Below are 24,709 nucleotides of genomic sequence, written 5' to 3'. Positions count from 1 at the left end.
GTCCCAATGTATCATGAGAATTCCAGCATATTACCCTCCATGGATTTGAAGATAGGTATAGAATAAAAAATATTTCCAGTCTGTTTTTCCCCTCACTGGCACTTGTACTGTGGTGTTGAATTGGATATGCTGGTGAAAAAAACAGCAATCAGCACCAGCGAAAACACTGAAAATGGTTTCATCTGCTGGTATGAGTTGGCTCTGTCCCTGGGGAGAAGCCTGACATATTACAGCCAGTCAGGATCTTGCAATGTATTGTCTTTCAAAGTCAAATTTCAGCCTGTCAAGAGGTGGAGAAAATGATTTGTGACCCGAAGAGATGGTAGATTAATATTTTTGAAAAACTGTGCACTAACCCCCCCGTAGCTACTTGTTTGTTCCACTATTAAGACCTTCCTCCCTCTGGTATAGGAAATGCTTTGCACAAAACAGCATCTTTGCTTTGTGTGTAGACATTTCCCCTGCCCCAAGAGGGGGTTTCCCAGTGAGGTGTAACATTCATTAGCCCCTTTTGGACAATGCGGTGGCTGAAACAGACTTGTGTCTATCTCACAGCTTCATTTCAGAGTCAGGCTGCACTGGATGTCTGGGGGAAGCTGTGATGTATGAAGCAGAAAGAAGATTGATTTTCTACAAGGTACCTTGTACCTGGAGTAATGAGAATGGCAAATTACTTGCTCACTGAGCAAACATGACAGGAATGTCATAGAGCAAATTTATATTTATGCAAACACATTAGGGTCATGTAGGTGGGAATTCCACAAAGTGACCTTATCGCTGGAAGATATCCCTCAAAATCACCACCTTACACTGGGAAGACTCTGCTCAGCAAAAGCTGAGTAATGGCTGCTTAAAAAACAAATACTTCTAATGAATAATGTAATGCTCATGGTACAGGAAGAGATAGGATAAATTGTGGTGCCATTTTAAAATGAGAGTCTTCAACTCACGGGCTATTTCTGGTGTTCATCTTGGATTTTGTGGCAGTGGGACATAAAATATCTACTTTAATAGAGTCAAAGAAATGGAGTGATTTATCCTAGTCATTGTGGGCCCTCAGAAACTCTCATTTGGTAATGGAAAAAAATCAGTTGTTGATGGGGAAGAAGATAATTTTTCTATGTTTAGGCATTCCAATACATAGAGAGCACAAAGCTTCTCAGAACACTTGAGGCAGACAAAAAAATTTAAAAACTCTTTAAGTGACAGAAGGAAATGGTGGTAATATGCATTGTAAACATTTCAAGATCTCCAACGTACGGGTCTACACAGTTCACTTTAAAAAGCACCGTGAATGCTTTTAGCTGTAAATTATTAAAAGACCATTAAAATGACAATAATTTTGTTAGTGAATTTAAAGTTCGCTGATTTTAGCAAGTAGTCCCCAATTTATAACAATTTTTTCTTATTTGATATTCATGTGTTGATCATTATATTTTGAGACCCTGGTTTGTGCCTGTGCTATCAAAGGGATCATCTGGCTTCTTCAGCAGCACACTCCCAGGATATCAGGTTGTAATGTAAAATAAATCTAGAGACTATGAGCCTTGGTAAGCCTAGTTGTGCAGGCTGTATCCTGGGGAACAGGGCAGAACACAACATTCTAAAAGAAGTGTTACTTACCCGCTCCCCCCCCCCCCACCTGGGCTCCAGAGTAGTGACTGGAATATTCAGTGGGGTCCAGTTAGTCTAGATATTCAGAAACAACAAATGCTGACATCCTTCGGCTTGATACCTTATGGCACAACAGAATGTGTATGTTTTTTATGTATCATGTACCATCCTAAATGTTTCATTTACTTAATAATGCTGCTGCTCCTACTAGGTTACAGATGAGAGCAGATGAACATGAGATGAAATAACCTTGCCAAGGTCATCAGGCCGTTAGAAGTCAAGGCCGAAGTGCTGTTGACACCTCTGCTGTATAACAACATCCCATGATGTTAACCTACTGAATCTACATTTTGGAATAAGAAATATATTCTTAAATTCACCACATGACTAAGACATGTTTACATACACTAACTGAATCAACATTTTAGAATAAGAAATATTCTTTGAAATTTACCTTATGACTAAGACATGTTTATGTCCATCTCCAAGTGGTATAGAACTCGGTATTCATTTCTTGGATATGGTCACTAAGAATCTGGTAATACACCTTGGTTCCCTGCGAAATTCTCTTCCTTTTGGTTCTTTTGATCCTCTCTGTGTTCACACGATTCTTGCCTCATGCCATTGTGTGTTGGATTGCTGTATTCTTGCTTAGGGCCCCTAATTTTTTATTCTTAGGGTCTTTTTATCCATTTGATCTTTTAAAAGTCTCTCACTGAAATTCTAACAAAGATTACATCCTTCAAGAGCCTTGAAAAATGCAAGTTGTTATATATACTTGTGCTCACTTTCCTGCTTTCTTTGTAGGAGGATGTGGCAATGATTGCTTCCTTCTGATTTGGGTGATCTTTTCCATGGGGTGTGTTCTTCTTTAGGCTACAATTAATCTTGCAGTTTGTTTTTGGTGGGAAGAGTCTTGATTAGGGCCAGAGCTTGTGGTATACTGCCTGTTTGTCAGAAACATGGATACCTCCTGGCTTTAATGGCTTAGGGACGTTCTGGTTCCATTATTTCATCTCCCTGCCTATTGTGTGAGCTATATTAATAAAAAGAGTAGCTAACACTTAAGTATTTTCTGTATGTCAGGTACCAAGCTAAGTGCTTTAGGTGTCTTAACTAATTTAATGATAAGGCTAACCTTAGTAAGTGACAAGAATTATGTTCCACATTTAACAGATAAAGGACTTTCACACAGGTAGGAAACTGCCACGGCAGACCTAGCACTCTAAACCTCTCTGCTAAACAGTGACTCATGTATAGGAGGCAAATCCAGCTTGTCCTGGAGAGGGCCAGAGATGCCTTCTTGGAAGACTTGAGTCAACATGGCACTGATTTTTCCACTGGGTCTTCTCTATGACTCTTCTAATTATTTGTTAGCGATGGCAGCACACCCCTCTCCCCCAAGATAATACTTACTTGTTGAGCCTTATTATGCATAAGACCCTACTTTAAGCATTCAATATGTGTTAGCAACTCCAGTCCTCACAAGTCTTTAAGAAAGGCATCATTATTTCCTCCTTTAGGGCAATGTGGTGGAAGGAACAGGAACCTTCTAGTCAGAGGACCTGGATGTGGGTTCTAAAGCTATCCTTTCTGGGTGTGTCTCTATTAAGAGTCACTCCACCTTTCTTGGTTTCCTTATTTTTTAAAACAGATTGTTAGAGATTTAACTCTTTTTTGGGGGGGAACTATAATGTTTTTATTGAGTTTTTTTGCTATTGTGGAGACATAAATCCTCATCTATAGATTGAATATCTTTAGTTGTGAGCCGTCTTTTCAGGTTTTCTATTTCCTCAGTGTACATTGGTAAATTATGTTTTTTTAAAAAATTTAATTTAATTTAATTTTTTTTTCAGTGATCCAAAATTCATTGTTTATGCACCACACCCAGTGCTCCATGCAATACGTGCCCTCATTAATATCCACCACTGGACTCACCACCCCCCTCCCCTCTAAAACCCTCAGTTTGTTTCTCAGAGTCCACAGTTTCTCATGGTTTGTCTCCCCCTCCGATTTTTCCCCAACTCACTTCTCCTCTCCATCTAGAGATTTAATTCATAACCCTACTCCATTCCATAGACTTTGGGGTATAGCCAAATGAGACTGCTTGCTTACCTACCCCTTGCATATTTCCAATTCCATGTCTTTCCCTGGACTGCTCCCTTGACTTGACACACCATTCTTATCTCTGCTTGTTAAACTCTTACCCATCCTTCAAGGTTTAGTCCAATTATTTCCTACTTCAGAGCCAAGTTTAACATATATTGAGGACGTTCTCTGTCAGAAGTAGTAAGGGTACTTCACCTTTATTACCTACTGTAACTACCAAAAGTATGAAGTGACTGTTATTCAGTTAAATCTGTTTATTCTATCCTGAGTTTTTTTTTTCCAAAAAAATTTGAGAAGGCCAGAAAGTTAGTAATGTATTATCATTTTATTTTTTAGATGGGAAAACTAGGTTGAAATAATTTGATTTTGTTCATATACTAGACTTGGGTGAAGACATAATCAGAATCTAACTCAGAATTTTGGCTACGGGTCTGGCACTTTGTCCTATTTGTCAAAATGTTCTGAAGGTACATTTGACCCCCTAAGTTGGATGTTCCTCTCTAAACCATTATAATCCTTCATTTACTACTCCATGAATCATTCTCTACTTACATGATCTTAAAAATCTTATTTCTCCTCTAATATGAGTCTTTGAAGGATGGACAACACCAGGGCTTGCTGATCTTCATATCACTTACATTTGTCCCCCACAGGGCCTTGCATAAAATAGGCATTTAATAATAGCTGTTTTAGATGAATACAGGATATTTCCCCAAGCCAGAATTTGAGTAAGCAGCTGCATTTCCCTTAAGTTTGCCTGATAGGAAGTATGTTTGTGCTGACTGTTTAATAATTACTATGTACTGATGACGCATGTCTAGTAAACAGTACTTTGACTATGTGATTTTAGGTTGTGTTGTCTGAATTTAATTAAGATATGCTCTTACATTCTCCTGTTTATGAAAATTAATGGAAAACAAGAAAAGCATTATCATAAACGTATTCATAATCCTTTATTAGCTGAAGGATGAATTGCTGTGTTTACTATGTTATTGTCAAAACTTAAATTAAGTATTTACAACTTTAGTCAGAATGTAGGCTCCGTGTGTGTGCAAAGATCTTGCCTATCGTTTTCACAGCTATATTACCAGTAGATGTTTAAAAATATCTATTGAATTATGGGTGAAGTTATAGTTTGCAGTGGACAATGAACCTTTTACTCTTTGGATAATATATTATTATCATTTAGGTTGTAAGGAACTTTCCATAGCTTATCTCTTTTGATCTTCATGGCAACTGAATGAGATAGTTAAGGCAAATATTATTTTCTTCATTTAACAAAAAAGTCAACTGAGGCTCAAAGAGATTAAATGACTCCAGAAATCATCTACCTAACAGTAGGCAGTGACCAGCGCTTGAATCCAAGTATTCTGACTGCAAATCCTGCGTTCTTTCTACATTTTCAATTAGAATGCAATGTTGATGAGGGTAACCCCATTAGGTAGCATTTTAAGGTCTTTTCTGGAAACGTATACATAATAAATTGAAGTGACTTTGTCATCCAAAAGATGGTATCACAGAGGACACAATGTTACTGATCTTGGTGAAAGGGTCTGAATTTGAGGTAGTTCTGAATTATCCTTTGAGCCTTAGACTAGGAAGGAAGCTAAGTACAGCCACTTTATTTTCCATTTACTTCCTTGGCCTCTATTTTCCTGCTTGTGTGAACCATAAGCTATTTAAGGCTTCATATTTTTACCAAAATCTTCTAAATACCCTTTTGTACTCTGTAGTTTTTGTTCCTACCAGCTGAAAAGAACCAGCTGACTTCTTTGGTATTTTTATACCTTGTGCTTTATTGTTTTCCTCCAGTGTTTTCTGCCCGATGCCAAAGTGCAGATGGTGTGATTGCTACTTCTAGCTCAAGACATCTGCTTTTCAGTAGGTCCTTTTCTTTCTTTCATTCCCGATTATAATCTTTATGTGCCACTGCTAAAGTATAGAGTCGGATCTTGTCCTTGCATGAATGCTCTGTTTTTAGCCTCTGGATTCTTGCATGGAATGAAAACTCAGTTTTAAGATGCATTCCCAATGAAACATGTTAAAGTCTAAGGACTTTAAAGTAGTCCTGTAAGCCCAGTTGTTTGATGAAAAAGCATTCATTTGAAGTCTGTAAGTCTAGGCACAATTTTAAATTGGGGATAAATAAGAAGTATAGGGAAAGTAACTAATTGGTTTAAGGTTATTTTTGTCTTTGTATGCCACCTTCCCGTTTTGTCAAACAAAGCTTATATAGCATATGACTTGTGCTTTCTGTTCTATAACCTACTCAGAAAAATGATGGCTTAGATCAGAAGTTATATGCTGGCTGCTCAAGGGCTGTATTTGGCATACAGAGTTTTCTTGAAGTGAAATTAATTGAGAACATTTAAAAATTGAGGGATTTCATATATGGTTCTGGATTTCTGGATCTTCTTTAGAAATAGGAGGGTATGACACAACAAAGCTCGCATTTCTGTACATCACCAATGGACGGGAGGTGGTTTACAGAGGTGAATTAGTGAGATTGATCCAACACTTCACTTCATTACTTTACTGCTCAGACTGGCCCCATCATAGATCTATATACGGCTTTTTGTTTCCTTCCTCTTCCTTCCTTTTCCCCTCACCCTTTCTTCCCTGCACCCCCACAGGCCCTCTCTCCCTCCCCTTAGTATTATTTTGGCAATTAGCTCACTTAATTTATTTCCAGACATGGATAATTTTCATCTATTTGAGGGTTAAAAAAAAAAACTATGGTCAGAGCACTTTTTTTAGAAGCCCAAAAAAGAAATATAGTAGGACTTAGCTTAAAGTATTTTATTTTAAAGCACGGAAATTATGTTTTCATTGTCATTCTTTTAATGGAAACGATTTTCGACCTGGAAGATCTGATTTTGAGTTTTGGCTCTGCCACTTACTAACTTCGACCTTGAATAAGTCATTTAGCTTCTCCGAGTTTGCTTCCTCATCTCTGCTAGGTGATTATTCCTGCCAGCCTCATGGTCATGTGTATCAAATATGATCATGGATGTGAAAGTTCTTAATACACCATATGGCACTATGTAAGGGTGAGATATTTTATGGGGAAGCAGAGCTAACATATGGTTTCTCAAAACTTGGAATCTAGTATTAGAGACAGGACTTAAATACAGGATACAATAACAATTAAAATTATCCTACTATCTACAAGGGTAGAGCTATTAAATGTCATCAGACATAAGAAAAAGTGCATGATCGTGTGGGGTAACCAAACTTAAAATTAAATGAACATTTATAGTATTTCTTTAATTTATTAATTTATTTATGCCATAACTATTTATTCTGTACCAATTCTGTGACCAGAAGCATCATAAGTGCTGCGGATAAACCAGTGAAATAGAAAAAGCCTAGATTCCTGCTCTTGTAGAGTTTGTGTTCTAGTAGGGGGGGAGAGGGAAAATAAAAAGTAAATAGATAAACATTATGATTTCAAATAGTGTTAAGTGCCATGAAGAAAGTGAGTGTAGCTATATGCTAGAGCTGATGAGCCAAACTATTCCCATTATGACTCTTGCTGTATTACGTTTTTTCTTTATCTTCACTGTGATAAGACACACGTAACTTAATTTTTTATTAATTCTAATCATTTTAAGGGTATAATTCAGTATAATTAAGTACATTCACAGCATTGTACAACTGTGACCACTATCTATTTCTAGAACTTTTTCATCATCCCAAACAGAAACTCTATATCCATTAAATGGTAACCCTTAATTTCTGCCCTCACCTCTGATCCTAGAAACCTCTTTTCTACTTTCTGTGTTTATGATTTTGCCTATTCTATATATCTCACATTGGTGGAATTTGTACCTTGGCTTCTGACTTCTTCTACTTAGCATGTTTTTACATCCATGCTGTAGTAAGTCTCAGAATTCCATTCCTCTTTAAGGACCGATAATAGTCCACTGAATATACACACCACAATGTTTGTCCTTTGACAATATTCCCTATCTTGACATGATTTGGTTTTGGGTCTAGTTTGCAGAATACTTCACAAAGCACTTTAATATCCATTATACATGGCAAGAAGAGTGTTAATTTAGGGGTTATTGGTTAAATTGCTGTAAGATCATCGTGGTATCTAGCACATTTTGTTCGTGTAATATTCTATCTGATGTGTTTTGAATTCCGGTTCCCAAAAATGAAGTGAGGGTATGTAAATTGGGAGGAAATTAGGTCAGTAGTTTTCAACAGGTATGAAATGACAATGGCTGTAGTTCAGATCGGTCTGACTCCCCTAATGTAGGACTTTACTCAGTGAATTTGGAGTATTTTTTGAAAATAGATTCAGGTAATCAGCTTCTACCTCCACCTTGGGACATGATTTGACAATCGAGTAAGTCTCACTGTTGGGAGGATTTCTCAAGATGAACATTTAACCCCTGACTTCTGTTTTGTAGTGTGATTGCATCCTGCTGGAAACATACCAGCTCTGTGACTGAGAAAACCAAATTTTTCCGTAAGGAAAACGTTAGGGACATTTAGAAACAATTTATGTTGGGTAAAGTAGAGTTGGAGCCTGTTAAATGATTGATGTTATTCAGAAAAGGAAGCCCCAAATACTGGGAAGTGTAAAAACATAAGATTTAAGAAGGGGCTGAAATCTTGTTGTAAAAGGAACAAACCAGAAAGCAAAGCATTGTAGAGCTTACTGTGCAGACAGAGGTTTATAGAACATGGTGGTTGCTGCTTTGATTCTTAATCAATTGAGTTCACAGGTGTTTAAGCTATTAACTGAAAACTGAGCATGGTGCTTTGCTATATTAAAATCTGATAATGTTCCACTCTTCCCTCAGAAGGAGCTCATTAAGATACATGAAGTTTTATACAAATACCGAACACAAGGGGTGTCTAGAAAATGCAGTTAGTGTCATCCCAGTGTCATCATCTTTTTCATCATACATTGTAAAGTTGATGTGCTTGGAGTTTACATATGTGGTTGTCCAAAAATCTTGGCTAAAGAATTATTCTTAGAGCAAAGTGTGGATTCTGGTGAGCTCTTGATTAAACATCCTTTTCTTGGACCTCTTTCTGTTTGTTTCTTTTGAGGAGGTAGAGTGGCATGCCTTTCAACACAGAGCTGTGATTGTCTCTTTCATGGTTTGTTTGCTTTTGTAATTTTCTTGGTAAGGTGGAAATGTGTTAATATTGGGGCTCTTGCAGGGATGGTTATATGAGGAGAGGCCCTCACTGATACAATTTCAGCCTTTCCGATCCCTTACCTCCCAGAAGGTTTTATGTTGAGAGGAAGGTCTCTGTTGTAATGCTTTTTGCTAAAGGTGTGTTATTCTTCTGAATGTGGGAATATGTGTCCTTCTTGGACCACAAACTTTATCTTAACAAGAAACCCTTGGGACGGCTGATGGTTCAGTCAGTTAAACATCTGTCTTCTGCTCAGGTCATGATCTCCCAGGGTCCTGTGATGGACCCAGCATTGTGCTCCTTGCTCAGCGGGAGTCTGCCTGCTGCTCCCCCTGCTTGTGTTCATGTTCTCCTTCTCTCTCTCTGTCAAAAAAATCAACAAAATCTTTAAAAAAAACTTAAAGATTAATTTTTTTTTCATTATTTTTACTCTGGCACTCCTTTGCTAGCATAAGGGAGAAGGAACTGAGGTGGAGTAGGTTTTTTCTGTGGCCTCATTTCCCAAGAGAACAAGTCCACTACAGTAAAAGGAAAAAAATTACTTTTTAAAAAAATTTTTTTAATTTGTTTAATAAACATATAATGTATATTTAGCCCCAGGGGTACAGGTCTGTGAATCATGAGGTTTACACACTTCACGCATGTGGTGAGTACTCACCACAGCACCCCCCCCCAATATCCCCAACCCCACCACTCCTCCGCCCAGCCCCCTTCAGTTTGTTTTGTGACATTAAGAGTCTCTTATGGTTTGTCTCCCTCTCAACCCCATCTTGTTTCATTTATTCAAGGAAAAAAAATCTTAAGTAATCCTAGGGATCATAGAGTAGACAAAAAATTAGAACTGGTTTCATGACTATAAATTATTTGCTTTATTAGTTATATAAGTTATATTAAATAAGGAAAGGAAATACTTTATTATGAACCCTGTATGTGAACCTTAAGATATATGTGCAGAGCCGGCTCTGTTTTTACCATAAATACCCACAAAATTAAATGGTAGCTTGTGATTTAGCCACATATGATTGAAAGTTTTCTTTATTATTCTATTTGATGATATCCTACCCAACAATTATGAGATGTAGCCATCTCTGTATCATTCAGGAGGGGATGCTTTGTGAGTTGTCTACATATTGCCTGTTTCCCACTACTTGTTCCTAGCCATAGTGTAGCATAGAGTCATTGCTCTAAAAGGGCAGGAGGAGGCAAATCTAAATTGTCCTGGTTGTTGACATTTTTCCCTGAAGTTTTTATAGGAGAAGAGATTGAATATGAAATGAAGCTTTGTGCTGTCTAGATTTCATTTATCCAGCCTCTTCCTTATAAACATCATCAGTGCACCATCATTTGGTGGTATACATACATTTTACATTAAATGGTATAAGCTAGGTTTATTTACAATTAAATGGCTTTATTACATTTTAAGTTTTAACTCAATTACCCTCAAATTTACTTATGACTTATTGTTTGATATCATATACTGCTTGTTACAGGTGGTTCAGTATGAAATCTCACTTTGATCATACCATATAACTATACTGTCTTTTGTTTATTTTTAATTTAGGAAAAACAGATTTGGATACCCAAAACAATAGTTCATAATTTTAAAAAATCAATAAACAAATGGTAACAATAGGGCCACTGAATATCAAACAGAAATGCAGAGAAAGGACGTAGCTCAAGATTATATGGTAATGTGCAAAGACCCATGAAATTTAGGTTTGATGGACACACTACCCTCAAACTGTCTAAAACCACTGAGAAAGGAGTAAATCCTTGATCAAGACATGTAAAAATGAAGGACATATCTTTAGTACTGGCCTCTTCATGGTCTTGTGGTACCAATCATCTGGATATGGAGATCAGCCAACTGGCTTTTTCTTATTTAATAAAGAATTAATCAAGAAGACTTTTAAATGACTACTGTATTGTAGCAAGCATTTATAGACTGCTTGGTATGTGTCAGGATCTGTGCTTAAAACTTTACATAAATGAAATAAATGAAACATACATAAATGTTTACATAAATGAAAGAAACTCATTTACCTTCCCAACAGTTCTTTTAGGCAGTTATTATTATTATCCACTTACTATAGAAGAAGAAATGGAGGCTTTGTGAAATTAAACAGCATGTCTCTAAGAGCTAGTAGGTAGCCAATTCTTGACCTCCATGTCTGACTTCAAACATGCTCTTAATTGCCATACTATACTAAATATGCTACATTTTTAACCACATAAGCAATTGAGAATCTTCAAAATTGGCTAGCAGAATTGCAGCTGAATTGAAGAAATAGTTTTTAGTCACTTCTTCTTGAGTATGTATGCAAAGAATAGTCAGAAAGCAAATAAAAGTTTCATTATTTTAGTGTCTACCATCTTCTCTAAAATTTTAATCTTGTTTTTTTCTTTAGCGAAGCATGTTTCCATTTTAAAATATTTTTTAAATAATATTTTAAATGAACTGAAAACTAGAGTAGTCAACAAGTTTGACAACTAGTATTAGAGGACAGCTAGTTAAATGTGAATTTCAGATAAAACTGATTGGGGTTAATTTCCAAAAATTTATAGAACTTCTACAACCATGAGCAGGGAAAAAAAAGATTAAAAAATGGATAGAGGCTCTCAATAGATATTTTTCCAAAGTAGATATACAAATGGCCAGTAGATACATGAAACGGTGTTTAGTATCTCTCATCATCAGGATAATACAAATCAAAACCACAATGAGATATCACCTCCCATATCTTAGGGTGGCTATCATAAACAACAATAAATAATAATGTGGAGAAATCAGAACTGCTTTATACTGTTGGTGGGGATGTAAAATAGTGCAACCATGACAGGTAACAGTATGACAGTCCCTCAAGTGAAAAACAGAACTAGCAAAAGATTCAGCTCTTCTGGAAAAATATTCAAAAGAACTGAGATCAGGATCGAAAGAGGTATCTGTATTCCCATGTTCATTACAGAATTACTCACAATAACCACAATATGAGAACCACCCAAATATCCACTGACAGGTGAATGGATAAAGCAAATATGGGATACACATACAATGGAATATTCTTCAACTGTAGGAAGGAAGGAAATCTTGCCATTTGCAACAACATGGATGGGCCTGAAAGACATTCTGCTAAGTCAAATAAGTTACACGAAGACAAATATTACATTCCATTTATATGAGGTATCTAAAACAGTCAGATTTATAGAAGCACAGAAAATACAATCCTGGTTGCCGGGGGTAGAGGGAGGAAGAAATGAGGGAGTTGTTGTTCAGTGATTATAAAATTCAGTTATGGAAGAGAAGTTGTAGAGATCTGCTGTACAACACAGTGCATGTAGTTACCAATATGGTGTTGGGCACTTCAAAATTTATCAAGAGGATAGATCTCATGTTAAGTATTCTTAACACACACACACACACACACACACACCCAGCAAAGGGACACAAGGAAACTTTTGGGGGTGATGGATACATGTATACTTTGATAATGGTGATGGTTCCCATGTGTTTCCTTGTCCAAATGCATCAAATTGTATACATTCAATATGTGCAGTATTTTTATATATCATAAATATTTCAACCTATAAAAAAGATAAATTCTAATTTAAATTGACATTTTATATTTTATATGACAACAATAACTAAGGTTGCCTTTCCTGGTGTAGCAATTCCTTTAGGGCTAATCTCTGGTAGTGTCTGGTAGATACTGGACAGTTAATTCTGGAAGTGCAAACTCACCTTTCATCAGAGAGTACAGTGTGAATAAATGATAAAAGGTATGTCCTGTAAAGATTGGTCATTTTATTTATAGCCCACAGTAAAGAGATACAATAGTATTTCCTTTATCTAGTATTCTGGCACTTAGGTGATTAAAAAAAATTTCTGGATAACCAAGAGCTGTCACTTCATTTTAGCCTTTTTCAAGGCACACCTGTTTAAAAATGCATCATGTACTTGTGGGACTCATCACAGAGTGTGGAGCGTTGTTCGACCACTGTCTCAATTGGACTGAGCCAGTGGGCAGATCTGGATTCAAGACCCCATGGCCACTTAGGTATTATCTTCAAATTATTCTTCCAGATTCTAATGCGTACCCTGGGGACATTAAGGCATGCAGAGCTTAGTTCAAAGAGTTATTGTGAGGAGCCAATGATACATTAAAGAAGCCAATATATTTTAAGCCAGTACATTTAAAACTGTAAAAATGTATATAGCAATATTAGTAACTTCAGTTAGTATGCTGAGCTTTCCCTGTCTCTATGGACATTTGAGGAATATTTGTCCTTACACCTAATGACCTGAGAATACTGTGTATTTATAGATCTGATGTCTCTTCTCTGTTATCCCTGCATCACTATTCATTTTGCAGAACCATGCGAAATCTCTGTTCATTAGCCTGCCTCCATATTTAGCCTGTTACTTAATATTCTCACATTTTAATTCTGTAGATTTAGGATAAATTCCTAAAGTAGGTTCACTTCTCACCTATGATTAAAACATATGGTGTCTTTTATTTGTTGCTCAAAGACATTTTTTATTCCCCACTCATTCCTAGCCAGGAGGCCATGCTCCAATTATTAATAATATAATAGCTACAGTTTTGGTGTCTATTCTTTTCTGGTTTGTGAAAGATACTTTATATACATTGTTTTTATTTCTTACAACAATCTTGCCAAGATGTCATAGCATTCTTGCTTTCCATATCTGGGCATTGAGACTCAGATAAGTGGATTTATCAAGTTTAGTTGTGTGTTAGAGCCAATATGATACTCAGGCAGGCATTTCTGACATCTAAGCCTATGCACGCTCTGAGAGAAGGACCTTAGAAGGAAGAGTAACACCTCTGACTTATCACGTATCTTTTATTAAGTTCAAACTCACATGATTTCTTGTTTATTATAGTGGAGCTGCTGCTTGAGAAAATAGTGACATTCCCATTTTATAGATAGAAAAGGAGAACAAGTGATTCTGGTGTAATAACAGATGCAAAACAGCCCAAGTGTCTTTCTGGTGCTCTTAGGCATCTCAGGTGATTGATTTATTTTGTTTTACAGCTTTTTGTCTGTTTTGGGCTATTAGAGATTGGAGCCTAATTATTAGATTTCTGTTTCCTGTCATTATGGTCTATGGTCTTGGCAAAAGCATTTGGAAAAAATAAATACTTTGGATTTACATTGCTAAGCATAAAGCAGAAGTACTCTCTAGGTTTTCATATCAACCCAAATTGCAGTATTTTGGCAAAATGAATGGAAATATAAAATTTGGGTGAAGGAAGAAAGCAGTTGTGGTTCTTAAATGAAGCTTGTATTTGCTACCAGGCAAGCCTTGGGAAGAAACCCCTGGAGCTTTCTTTGGCTAAATCTCCAGGGTTGAGTTAACTGGATAAAATCCCAAATGTAGATACATCATAAAACACTGATGTATCCAATAAAAAGAAAATTTTAAAGCAATTGTTTTAATTCAGAAAGAGTTAAGAAACTGATTAAGATTCCAAAATTTTTGTTTTGAAGTTACCTAAGGAAATAGAAGCTAACTATATGTCAAATGGCTGGCATATGAAAATGCAACTCTCTAAACTTGTGATTATAGTTTATAAGATGGGAAGTCCAGATTCTAGTTGGTCAGCAGGGATATTTTAATTTAAACATATTTGGTATGTGTGGCCTAAGAGCTATATTGTGATTGATGTTGGATATAAGACATAAAATGAAAACAAAATATATAGGAATAATGAAAATGTCTAGAATCAACCACCTCTACTTCTGGATGATAAAACACCAGATAGAGATTATTGACAGAGATATATGATTGTCTCTTAAATTGGTTACTATATATTCTTGCATATGCAAAGTACTTTAATCTTTAACCTCAATATTGGTATTTCTGCTTCCCTAAATATAATTGCTATTTCAGTAAATACCTTACTAGATAGAGTGATAGATAGCATTTGTCATAAAATGCTAGTCAAGTTTGATGTGATTTTTGCATAAAACCAACAATGTTGTAAAATTGTGGTTCTAGACATTTTATTTAGTAGGGTTTTCCTTTTTTTAAATTTTTTTTCCTTTTTCAAATTTTTTTTAAAGGTTTTATTTATTTATTTATTTGACAGACAGAGATCGCAAATAGGCAGAGAGGCAGGCAGAGAGGAGGAAGCAGGCAGAGAGGAGGAAGCAGGCTCCCCGCAGAGCAGAGAGCCCGATGTGGGGCTCGATCCCAGGACCCTGAGATCATGACCTGAGCCGAAGGCAGTGGCTTAACCCACTGAGCCACCCAGGCACCCCTCCTTTTTTAAATTTTTTAAAAAAGATTTTTTTTATTTATTTGGCAGAGAGAGAGAGATGACAAGGAGGCAGAGAGGCAGGCAGAGAGAGAGGGGGAAGCAGGCTCCCTGCTGAGCAGAGAGCCTGATGTGGGGCTTGATCCTAAGACCCTGAGACCACGACCTGAGCCAAAGGCAGAGGCTTAACCCACTGAGCCACCCAGGCGCCCCCTTTTTTAAAATTTTTAAGTACTACAATTTATTACCTAACTGACAAATCTTCCCAAGTAATTAAGTAATACTTAACAATTTTTTAATTAACATATAATGTATTATTAGCCCCAGGGGTACAGGTCTGTGAATCGCCAGGTTTACACACTTCACAGCACTCACCATAGCACTTACCTTCCCCAGTGTCCATAACCCCACCACCCCCTCCCTACCCCCTCCGCCTGGCAACCCTCAGTTTGTTTTGTTGTTTTGTGAGATTAAGAGTCCCTTATGGTTAGTCTCCCTCCCAATCCCATCTTGTTTCATTTATTCTTCTCCTACCCCCTAGTCCCCCCATGTTGTCTCTCCACTTCCTCATATCAGGGAGATCATATGATAATTGTCTTTCTCTGATTGACTTATTTCACTAAGCATAATACAGTAGCATTTTTCTAATCATCTATCAGCAAAAAAAGAATAGTTTTGGAAGACACATTTATTTCCGTATAAAATAAGAAAATTTAAAGTAATAATAATAAAAAATAATAACATTCCAATAACAATATTGTAATAATAACTTATACTTGTAGAACGTGCAAGTGTAGAAAACCTTACTTCACACTCTGCCCTCACTTATATCTTTACCTTTTCTCTTCCTTCTCACTCCTTCCCATTGCCTTGTTCAAATCTCTCCGGCTACCACTCTACCTTTACTTCTCATCTCTGCATGTTTCTTGAGAGAGCAGTCTGGTCTCTGATTTCCTTTCCTTGTGTCCTGCTCAGTCTGTGTCTTTCCTCATCTCCTCTCACTCCACTACTGTGTACACTGTTTTTGACATTGGCATTCCTAGTTGCTGAATATGATAGAAATTTAATTTTTTAACCTAGAAGTAATGAAAGTTCTTCATTAAAAGGATTCATTTCTTTGGTTCTGATTATAAAATCAATGTACTTTTCTTCCTTCATTGCACATGTATTGATGTTCTATGATGTAGATATTCTTTGTGGTAGAGCAGTGACTAATAGACAGGACCTGCCCTCATGGAAATTACATTTTAATGGGAAAAAGAAGGAAATAAACTCTCATCACATATAAATAAGTGAATAAGATAACTTCAGATTATAACAAATGGAGCAAATTCTATAGGAGAGTGGGAGCAAGAGAGAGTGTGGGGTGGCTTTCTCCAGACTCCCCAGGGCCAGCCGGTCAGGAGGCACTCTGTGCAGGTAATCATAAACAGAAGCTCACCGTGCAAAGTGGAGGCTCTAAGGCAGAGCTAGCAGTTAGTGTAAGGTGTAGAACAAGCTTGGCATGAGGGTGTTGGTTTGCACCCTTGGGAGTTGCCTGGGTGAAATCTACAACTGGCTCCCATTCTCGGAGGGTGAGGAGAAACTGAAGAAAGAGGGAGGCTGTCCCAGATTGGTAGGTGGCAGATTCAATAAACAAAGGAACTTATATATGAGGCTTGTCTTGGGTGGCCACAAGCAGAGTAGATTTCTTTTTTCCCACCTCCAGACTCTTAAAAGGATACAGAGGGTCCTTAATGGGGTTCAGTCACATATACCATTCCAGATGACCTCAACAGCACCTTGCGCTCTCAAGAGTTTGTCCTTGAAACCGCTCCCACTATATAAATGGTGGACAGAATGTATATTCCAAAGATAGGGGAAGGATGAGAGGCCTTCGGTTGTCGGAATCCAGCTCATAGGTGAGTGATGAGTCACGTCCTCTCAATGACCTCTCCCCACAGAGGGACAGAGGGAAGGCCAGTGTGGCTGCACTATAGGAAAGGAAGGAAACAGGAATGTGAAGTGAGTCAGAGAGGCCAAGGTGGGGAGGGGAGGGCAAATGATATTGAGTTTTCTTTTCAGTAAGAAATTTAGATTTTATTCTTGTTTTAATAAGTAAGTAAATTCTGGGATTTAAAGCAAGGAGTAGGGTGCAGTAATAAAATCTGATTTAAATTTTGTAACATCATTCTGGTCCCTGTGAGGAGAAAATTGTGCTATCAATTGCAGCATTCCACCTCAGGGAAAATTCCTGTACTAGGTTGTGGTGTTCAAGCCCGTGCCAACACTGTGTTGTTATAAATATTAGATCCATGTAGAGGAGAATCCTAAAGAGACCTTTGTATATATTGTCTTGTGAGGCTTTTATTTCCACAGAAGTGTCTTATGCCTAAGAGCTTTTCCCGAGTGGTTGGATTCTAGATGCCCCCATCACTCCCCTTTTCCTCCCATCTTCTCCTGTTTAGCTCAGCTAAACTTACTTTCTGTTTTTATGGGGAAATGATTGATCTAGTAGCATCGTTGTTTTTCAGTCCTTATTTACAGTTAAATGCACGTTTCACATCGGTGGAGAGGCACAGGGTTTCACAATCATTCAGAAGACTGAATCTCAGAGAATATAACTGAAATGCATCACACAAAAGAAAGGAATGGGAGAAAGTCTGAAGGTTTAATTGTCAGTCTTCTACATTGATGACTTTTCAACATCCTTCCCTGCCAAGGTTATCATTGCTCAGTTATCCTGTTTGCCTTGTGCTCCTTGCAAGCTGTGGCTGCTTGAGGAGCAATTTCAAGGTTTTGTCCTCTGTGTTATTTATCCTTCAGTTTCCTATGTCTTCTTTCTCAGATTTTGTTGTTAAAGAAGTCACTTACATTTTGTAATTTTTACAGACAAATGGGGCAATTCTGATAGTGCGCTTGGCCCTTGACTGTGGTAGACATATTTAAATGGGGTCTCTTGGTTTCACACTGAATATTGAGTGAATGCCCCCTCCTCTGTGCTCTCATAGAGGGTCAAGAAGAAATGGACCATTCAGCTTTTCTCCTTTTTGATAATGTGCCTTTGTTGAAAGCCCTCCTCCACTCCATTACACTTCAGTTTGCTCAAACTATATTGTTATTTAAAAATCAATTGGAATAAAACACACTCCAGATTGGATTCCTCCCTTTTTCTTCCTTTCTTGTCTCCCTCTACCCTACCACTTTCTCAAATTCTTCTTTGTGTTTGTCCTTTCCTAACTTTAATCCTAAAGAAATGAAACATACTTGTTTCCTCCTCACGTTGACAACCACACAGTATATTTGGCTCTAAGGTTCCACTCAACTTCAGCAAAGAATCATTTTCCAGTTACTAAAACTGACCCTTGGGTCAGGCCCGAGGTATTCACAGAGGAGCACAGCCCCTCTTCAGGACTCTTAGATGACAGTGAGAGTTGGAGATAAGTAAATGGAAATTACAGTAGTGTGGCAAGGGGCTGGTGTGCATAAAGAAGGGCGCTCAACCTGGTCTAAACAAATCTTCTGGAGGGACTTCTGGCCTGCATCCTGAACAGTGAATAGAAGTTAGCATTAATGAGAGCGGATTGGGGGATGGAGTGAATGGCTAATATGTTTCAAGTGACATGGAAGTGAGATTAAGCTGGATGACATTGAGGAAGCGTAGTGAATTTAAAACACAGACTGTGAGTATGTATGGAGAGGGAGATGGGGAAGAGAGGCAGATAATAAGATTAGAGATAATTAAAAAAATGTTTAAGTTTGGTTCAGGTGTTTCTTTTTTTATATCTTGCTGAAGTTAAGGGTCTTTCCTTCTGTAGGAAAGGGGGAACTTGCGAAGGTGTTAATCGTATAAAGGATGCCTCATGATCATAGTTACATATTTGGCTACACTGTATCCTATTCAGTCAACAGTATTAGGCACTTTTTGAATACTCAATACTACAAATGTAATCATAAACAAGGGCAGACCCAGACCTTGTCTTCAGTTCCAGAGGCTGACAATACTGACTGTAAGAAGTTCAGCTAAGAGGCTGTGGCCCATGAGAAATTTTGGTGGTCTGAATTGACGTATCTCAGAAGGGACGAAAGCAAGTGTGTATGTTTAAGAGATATTCAGGAAATAGTGCTAAAGAAGATAGTAATTGATTGGAGGGGATGGGAGAGGGGTCTCTACACATTTCCACTTGAACTGTGTTCCCCTTCCTTTCTTAGTTTGACAGTTTGGTGACTTTGTGGGTGTTTCCATTTGCAGATGTCTAGTTATCAGTATGACCAGCTGTCAGTTCTGTCATCCCATTTGGTGGGTGCACAGTGATATGGAAAATACAATGGGTCATTGACCTTGTAGCAGAGGCCATTTGCTATGGAAAAGCTATTATCAAGAATTATGTTAAGCAGTTCTTCTTGTCAGATGAGTTTTGCTAAACTATTCATTTTGCTATATGATATGCAGTACAATAAGTTTGCAGGGATCGAATGTAGAGTGGGGAGGCAGGATAGCTAAAAAAAAAAAAAGTTAGAAAAAGTAGAATCTCAGAACAAAACTAGTACTAAGAGTGCTGAGAGGAAACAAAGGCTACATAATGGATTATGTAAAATGAGTATTTAGTTTTCTGAGAGAGAGTACAAAACCAGATTATTTCCCTCAGAGGCTTCCTGAGAACACTAGTATCGTGTGTTACTCTGTGGAGAAAGATTTCTGGAAATGCTGCACACTCAAATATGCCTCTTGTTAGAAGAGGATCTGGTTATGTTTGTTGAAGCTAGAGTTATACAAATACATTTGCCCCTCCCACCATGTTGTTCACTAATACTGTATTAACATGCTGTGGAATTGATGCCTCACAGAATGCTCTGAGGGAAATGCTGGACTAACCAATTGATGACTGTAGTAACAGTTAATGTTTATTGAGTGCTTATCATCTTCTGTGCATAGTGTTAAACTCTTTACGTGGACTCTCTTAGTCTTTATACTGATAACACTAGCAGGTGTAGATATTTATTATTATCCTCATTTTAGTGACAACAAAAATACTCTAAGTTACGAAGTAGTTAGTCTAAAGTAATATAGTCAGTAGGCAAGAAACTGGATTTTAAACCAAACAGTCTAATCTAAAAGATCAAACACTCATCCCTTTGTACATTGTCTTGACATGTCATAAGACTGAAGTTCATAGAGGACTTGGTCATTGTTGGTATGACCAAAACTCCTTACAACCTTCTTATGAATGGGACTGACCTTTCTCAAGGACCAAAGAAACATCCAATGACTGGAATGTTCTCTAATCTCATAGTCATTGAGCCCTTATGCATGCCAGTCAATAGATTAGTCATTTCACATGCATTATCCTGTATTATAGTAGAGGAAACTGAAGTAGGAGATCCAGAAATCAGTGCAGACTGGACTCAAATCGAAACAGTCAGACTTAGGAATTAGTCATGTTCTTAATCGTGTGACAATGTCTCCTCAAAATCTGAATTGGTGCACACAGCTTCTTCAGACCAAGGAATTCTAGCATATATCTATACTAAAATATATAATTCATTTTAATGCACTTACCCGTATGAAAAACTCCTCATCAGAATTATACAAATTATAGCCATCATTGCTACCACTGAGTCAATTTTTAGAGATGGAATTTTGGAAGTAACAGTGTGAGAAGAAAGCTAATTTAGAGAATTCAAGAGGAAGAGGAATCAGACTAGGTCAGAAAGTGACCTCGTGAACCTGCCTTAGAGGTGAGGCAGGAGTCTCGAAGTCAAACAACAACAGAGTTTAGTATAGGATTATAATCTGAGAAGGCACGTGATGGGCATATATTTTATATACCTCATAAATAAATACAGATGAATTTTATTTTATATTAGTTTCACTTACCCCTTAGCAAAGTGGTAGTTAATATAAGGAATTTAGAATTATAGTAAAAATTCAAACCCAGAATTGCCTATCATTAAAAATGACCATAGGCAAATTTCCAAATTTGATCTTTGAAAGGGGATGGACATACAAATACACACCATTTGTTGTTAAGAATATAAATATTGTCATGTAAAGTGCTAGAGAAAGTAGGTGCTTTGCTTTTATTATAGGCAACTATTATTATATTGGAACATTTCTTTGTTTTCCCAAGTTTTGTGAGTTCAACTTGAAAAGGTTTACTTTGTGTTTTTCATTCTGCTTTTCCATTTTTCTCCTACTTCTGATAAAGTACAGAACAGTGGATTCCAACAATATTAAAACATCTGTGTGTCTCTAGTAGTGGCATTGTGAGAAGCAGTTGTACCAGGTAACTTTTTTTTTTAAAGCACATTAGGAATAACAGATTTGAAATGAGTTTATTCTGGACAGGAATTCATTTAACACATTTTATCTAAACTGTTTGCTTTGACCATTTGACTTGGCATTGAAAAAGGAATCTTCTAGAAAAAAAGAGTAAGATAAAGTCACTTATTTAAAGATTATTCAAACAATTGTGCCTTGGATTTTGTGAATAAGTTAAATCTATATTTATATGGAGAAAAATGGTAATGTTTCCCAGTTGATTTAGGCTATTGTTAAGTGAATGAAGACTGACTGAGGTAGGGCCTCTCTTATCTCCTGCATCAAATCAAGGCACTTTGTTTGGAATACTTTTATTTTTTCTCTTCGGAATTTATACAGTAAACAGCATTTCAAATTCAATAAATGCCATTTTCAGATGTTCAGGTGTTATGAAAGCTCTAAATGTAGCACAATTATAAAGGAAAAGCAGTGGTTTCATATACTTAAGATTTTTACTACTTTTATTTTATTTGCAGGATGAGTAAGAGATACTTACAGAAAGCAACAAAAGGAAAGCTGCTAATAATAATATTTATTGTAACCTTGTGGGGGAAAGTTGTATCCAGTGCAAACCATCATAAAGGTAAGCTCTTCTGCTTTTTTTTTCCCCCTTCATCTCTCTGTGGAAAGTGAAAGATCTCCTTTAACACAGACTATCATGTTCTATCTTCACTGGTCTGTTAGTTTTACTAGGTACGGGCTCCCCCCGGTAATTCTCCTTAAATAAAAATGCAGAGAGTTATCCTTTATATGGCTTTGATGGGGGAAGCGTGATTATTTCCAGGATTACTGCCATTTCTGAAAATAGTGTTCAAAGACTCTGCCTTTCCCTGTCACTTCCATTTTTAAGATATTGATGCTAAAATGTTCGGTTGACATGTAATAAACATGAGTTTCAAATTGCTAACAACCTGGGAATGAAAGTATCTTTAATGATCTGTGTCTTAATAATATGTATCTATGGAAATATCCCCTCTGTGTTTTTTGTGGATCACATTTCTTCATGCTAGCGTACGTCTCTGACCACCTTTTGGACTCTATCCCTAATGTGATATTCAGCAGGCTCAATTCAGAACAGAGTGAGGATATTTGTTTTACACATATGTGTTAAGCCTGACAGTTCAGCCCTTTCTGTTCTCTTTCCTGAGCCAACAACTCTGTATAATGAATAGCCACCTTTTCCAAATGAATTAAAATGGAGGCTATTTCTGAACTGTTCCTACCACAATCAAGTATTCATAGCCTGACTAGTCAATTTAAGATTTTTCTGTGAAGTATGATTTTACAATTCAATTTTCTGTCCTCTGTAAAGTCTACAGATAAGCAACTTTTAATTTTATTTTTGGGGGAAGAGGGAGTTTAGAGTGCCTTGAATTGTGTAATACTTAAAATAGTTACACATGTGCATTTAATTAGCATTACATGGAACATTAACACCAGGGAGAGGGAAGACGTGGTGTAAGGAAGTGATGGCTCTGAGGTAAAAGCTTTCCCCCTGTGTTTAAAACCAAAAAGAGACATCTTTCAAAGTAAGAGAATTTTATGAAGAGGCCTTTCATATTTCACATTCCTGTTTTCATCCCACAGTGTGTGTGTGTGCATGTGTATACATATAATATTAATTATGTCATAGGTCTATTCTAGAATTTTCTTTTCTTTAATACAGCATACTGATCCACAAATCCTCTTTGATAATTGTTATTCATGGAAAAAGAAAAAAATGTCGAGGAGGACATTTTTCCCCATGCCTCTAAATTGGCAGCAATAGACCAAATCTAAGGACACAGTACTGTTAAATACTCACCTTTTAGTGAGACTTGGAAACTACTTGGGCTTAACAAGAGAAGACATACCATCCCTTCTGTGATGGGTGGCCACTCCAGTGCCCTTTCCCAGCCTATAAAAGAACTGAGAGAAGTGGAAAGATTTATGGGAACAGTAGGAATCACTCTGGTGAAGCAAGAGTTAATGGTAAAGATGCTTTCTCTGCTCCAAAGCCAAGTGATACAATACATGCAAAATGCCCCTTTTGTTTTAAACTATTTTATGTTTAAAATAATAAGTATAATGCATATATAAGTCATGTCCCTAAAATGAACAAGTAGTGCCTACTCACCACCCCATTTAGAAATGCAACAGTTTTAATACTCTGGAAACTGGCCATGTCGGGCACTCTGATTTCATTCCTTTGTCTCTTTCCCCAGACAATCACTACACTTAAATTTTGTGATTATAATCCTTTGGCATTTATTTCTAATTTCACCATGTATTTATATATCCCCGAGTGGCATATTCCTTAATTATGACTGCTACTGAATTTTCATAATAGTATCATACTGTATTTTTCTGTAATTTCCTACTTTGCCCAACAGGCACTTGTGGCATTCATTAGGGTTGATGGCATATAGCTATAGTTAATTCATTTTTACTGTTATTCCACATTTTATTGTATGAAGTCACCACAATTAATATTTTTATATTCTTGTACATGAACACTGGGTATTCCATGTTCCTGCCCTTATGAACAATGCTTCTATAAATATTCTTGCACTTTTCCCCTGGTGCACATCTACAAGAGTTTCTTGAGAACACATTTGGAGGAGCAAAATTGCTGGGTTTTGGGGCGTGCATATCTTTAGTCTTGCCAGATAAGGCCAAATGGTTTTCCAAAGTGGTAGTACTAATAGAGTCTTCCAAGGTATTTTCTTACCATATTTGTAATCTTGCTGTACGTGTAGATCTCTCTCCTTTCTGGGTGAATAGTACTCAGTGTGTCTTATCTCTTCTTGATTAGTCTCCCCAAAATTGGTCAAGATTTCTAAGAATCAGCTTTTGTCTTTGTTGATCCTCTTTCTTGTGTCTCTTCTTGGATGTCATTACTTTTTTGCTCTTATCTTTATAATTTCATCAGTTGTGTGTATTTTTATTTATATAACAACACAAACTCAGTGTATGCCAGGTATTTGTGGGGAAGTGAAACTTGCTTGAATTTCTCCATGCTACAAAAAGCCGTAGCTTCCTGAAACTTTTCATACTTCTAGTTGTTTGTGTAGTTAGCTTCTTTGATTGAAAAGGACAGTAAAACTCCTCTTAACTCCTTAAATGAGCCAAATGTTACAGCTTTGATTAGGTCCCTAGGTTAAGGTCTCAAGTGCCTGAAAGATTGGGGCACCACCTGGGCACCACTCTGATCTTAGAGACACCTGGGGTTTATTTTTCCTTAGAACGATGTATTTACATT

At 37.0% G+C, this 24,709-nt stretch overlaps 1 protein-coding gene across 2 annotated transcripts in view; it reads left to right on the top strand.

Annotated features, from left to right (window-relative positions):
* TAFA2 (TAFA chemokine like family member 2) overlaps window positions 1-24,709 on the top strand; it is a 493,613-nt gene that overhangs the window by 299,806 nt on the left and 169,098 nt on the right. Inside the window, exons 1-2 of one of the 2 annotated variants that reach the window (XM_044227875.1) lie at window positions 5,578-5,604; window positions 21,945-22,051. In XM_044227875.1, the coding sequence (XP_044083810.1) occupies window positions 21,946-22,051 (106 nt within the window). In that variant the 5' untranslated portion in view covers window positions 5,578-5,604; window position 21,945. Of the gene's footprint in view, window positions 1-5,577; window positions 5,605-21,944; window positions 22,052-24,709 lie in introns of those variants that run through there. The other variant, XM_044227874.1, reaches the window with a different exon arrangement.

This window comes from Neovison vison, chromosome 12, assembly GCF_020171115.1.
Source record: "Neovison vison isolate M4711 chromosome 12, ASM_NN_V1, whole genome shotgun sequence".
Classification (NCBI taxonomy): Eukaryota; Metazoa; Chordata; class Mammalia; order Carnivora; family Mustelidae; genus Neogale; species Neogale vison.
This window is presented reverse-complemented; position numbering and strand designations above follow the sequence as displayed.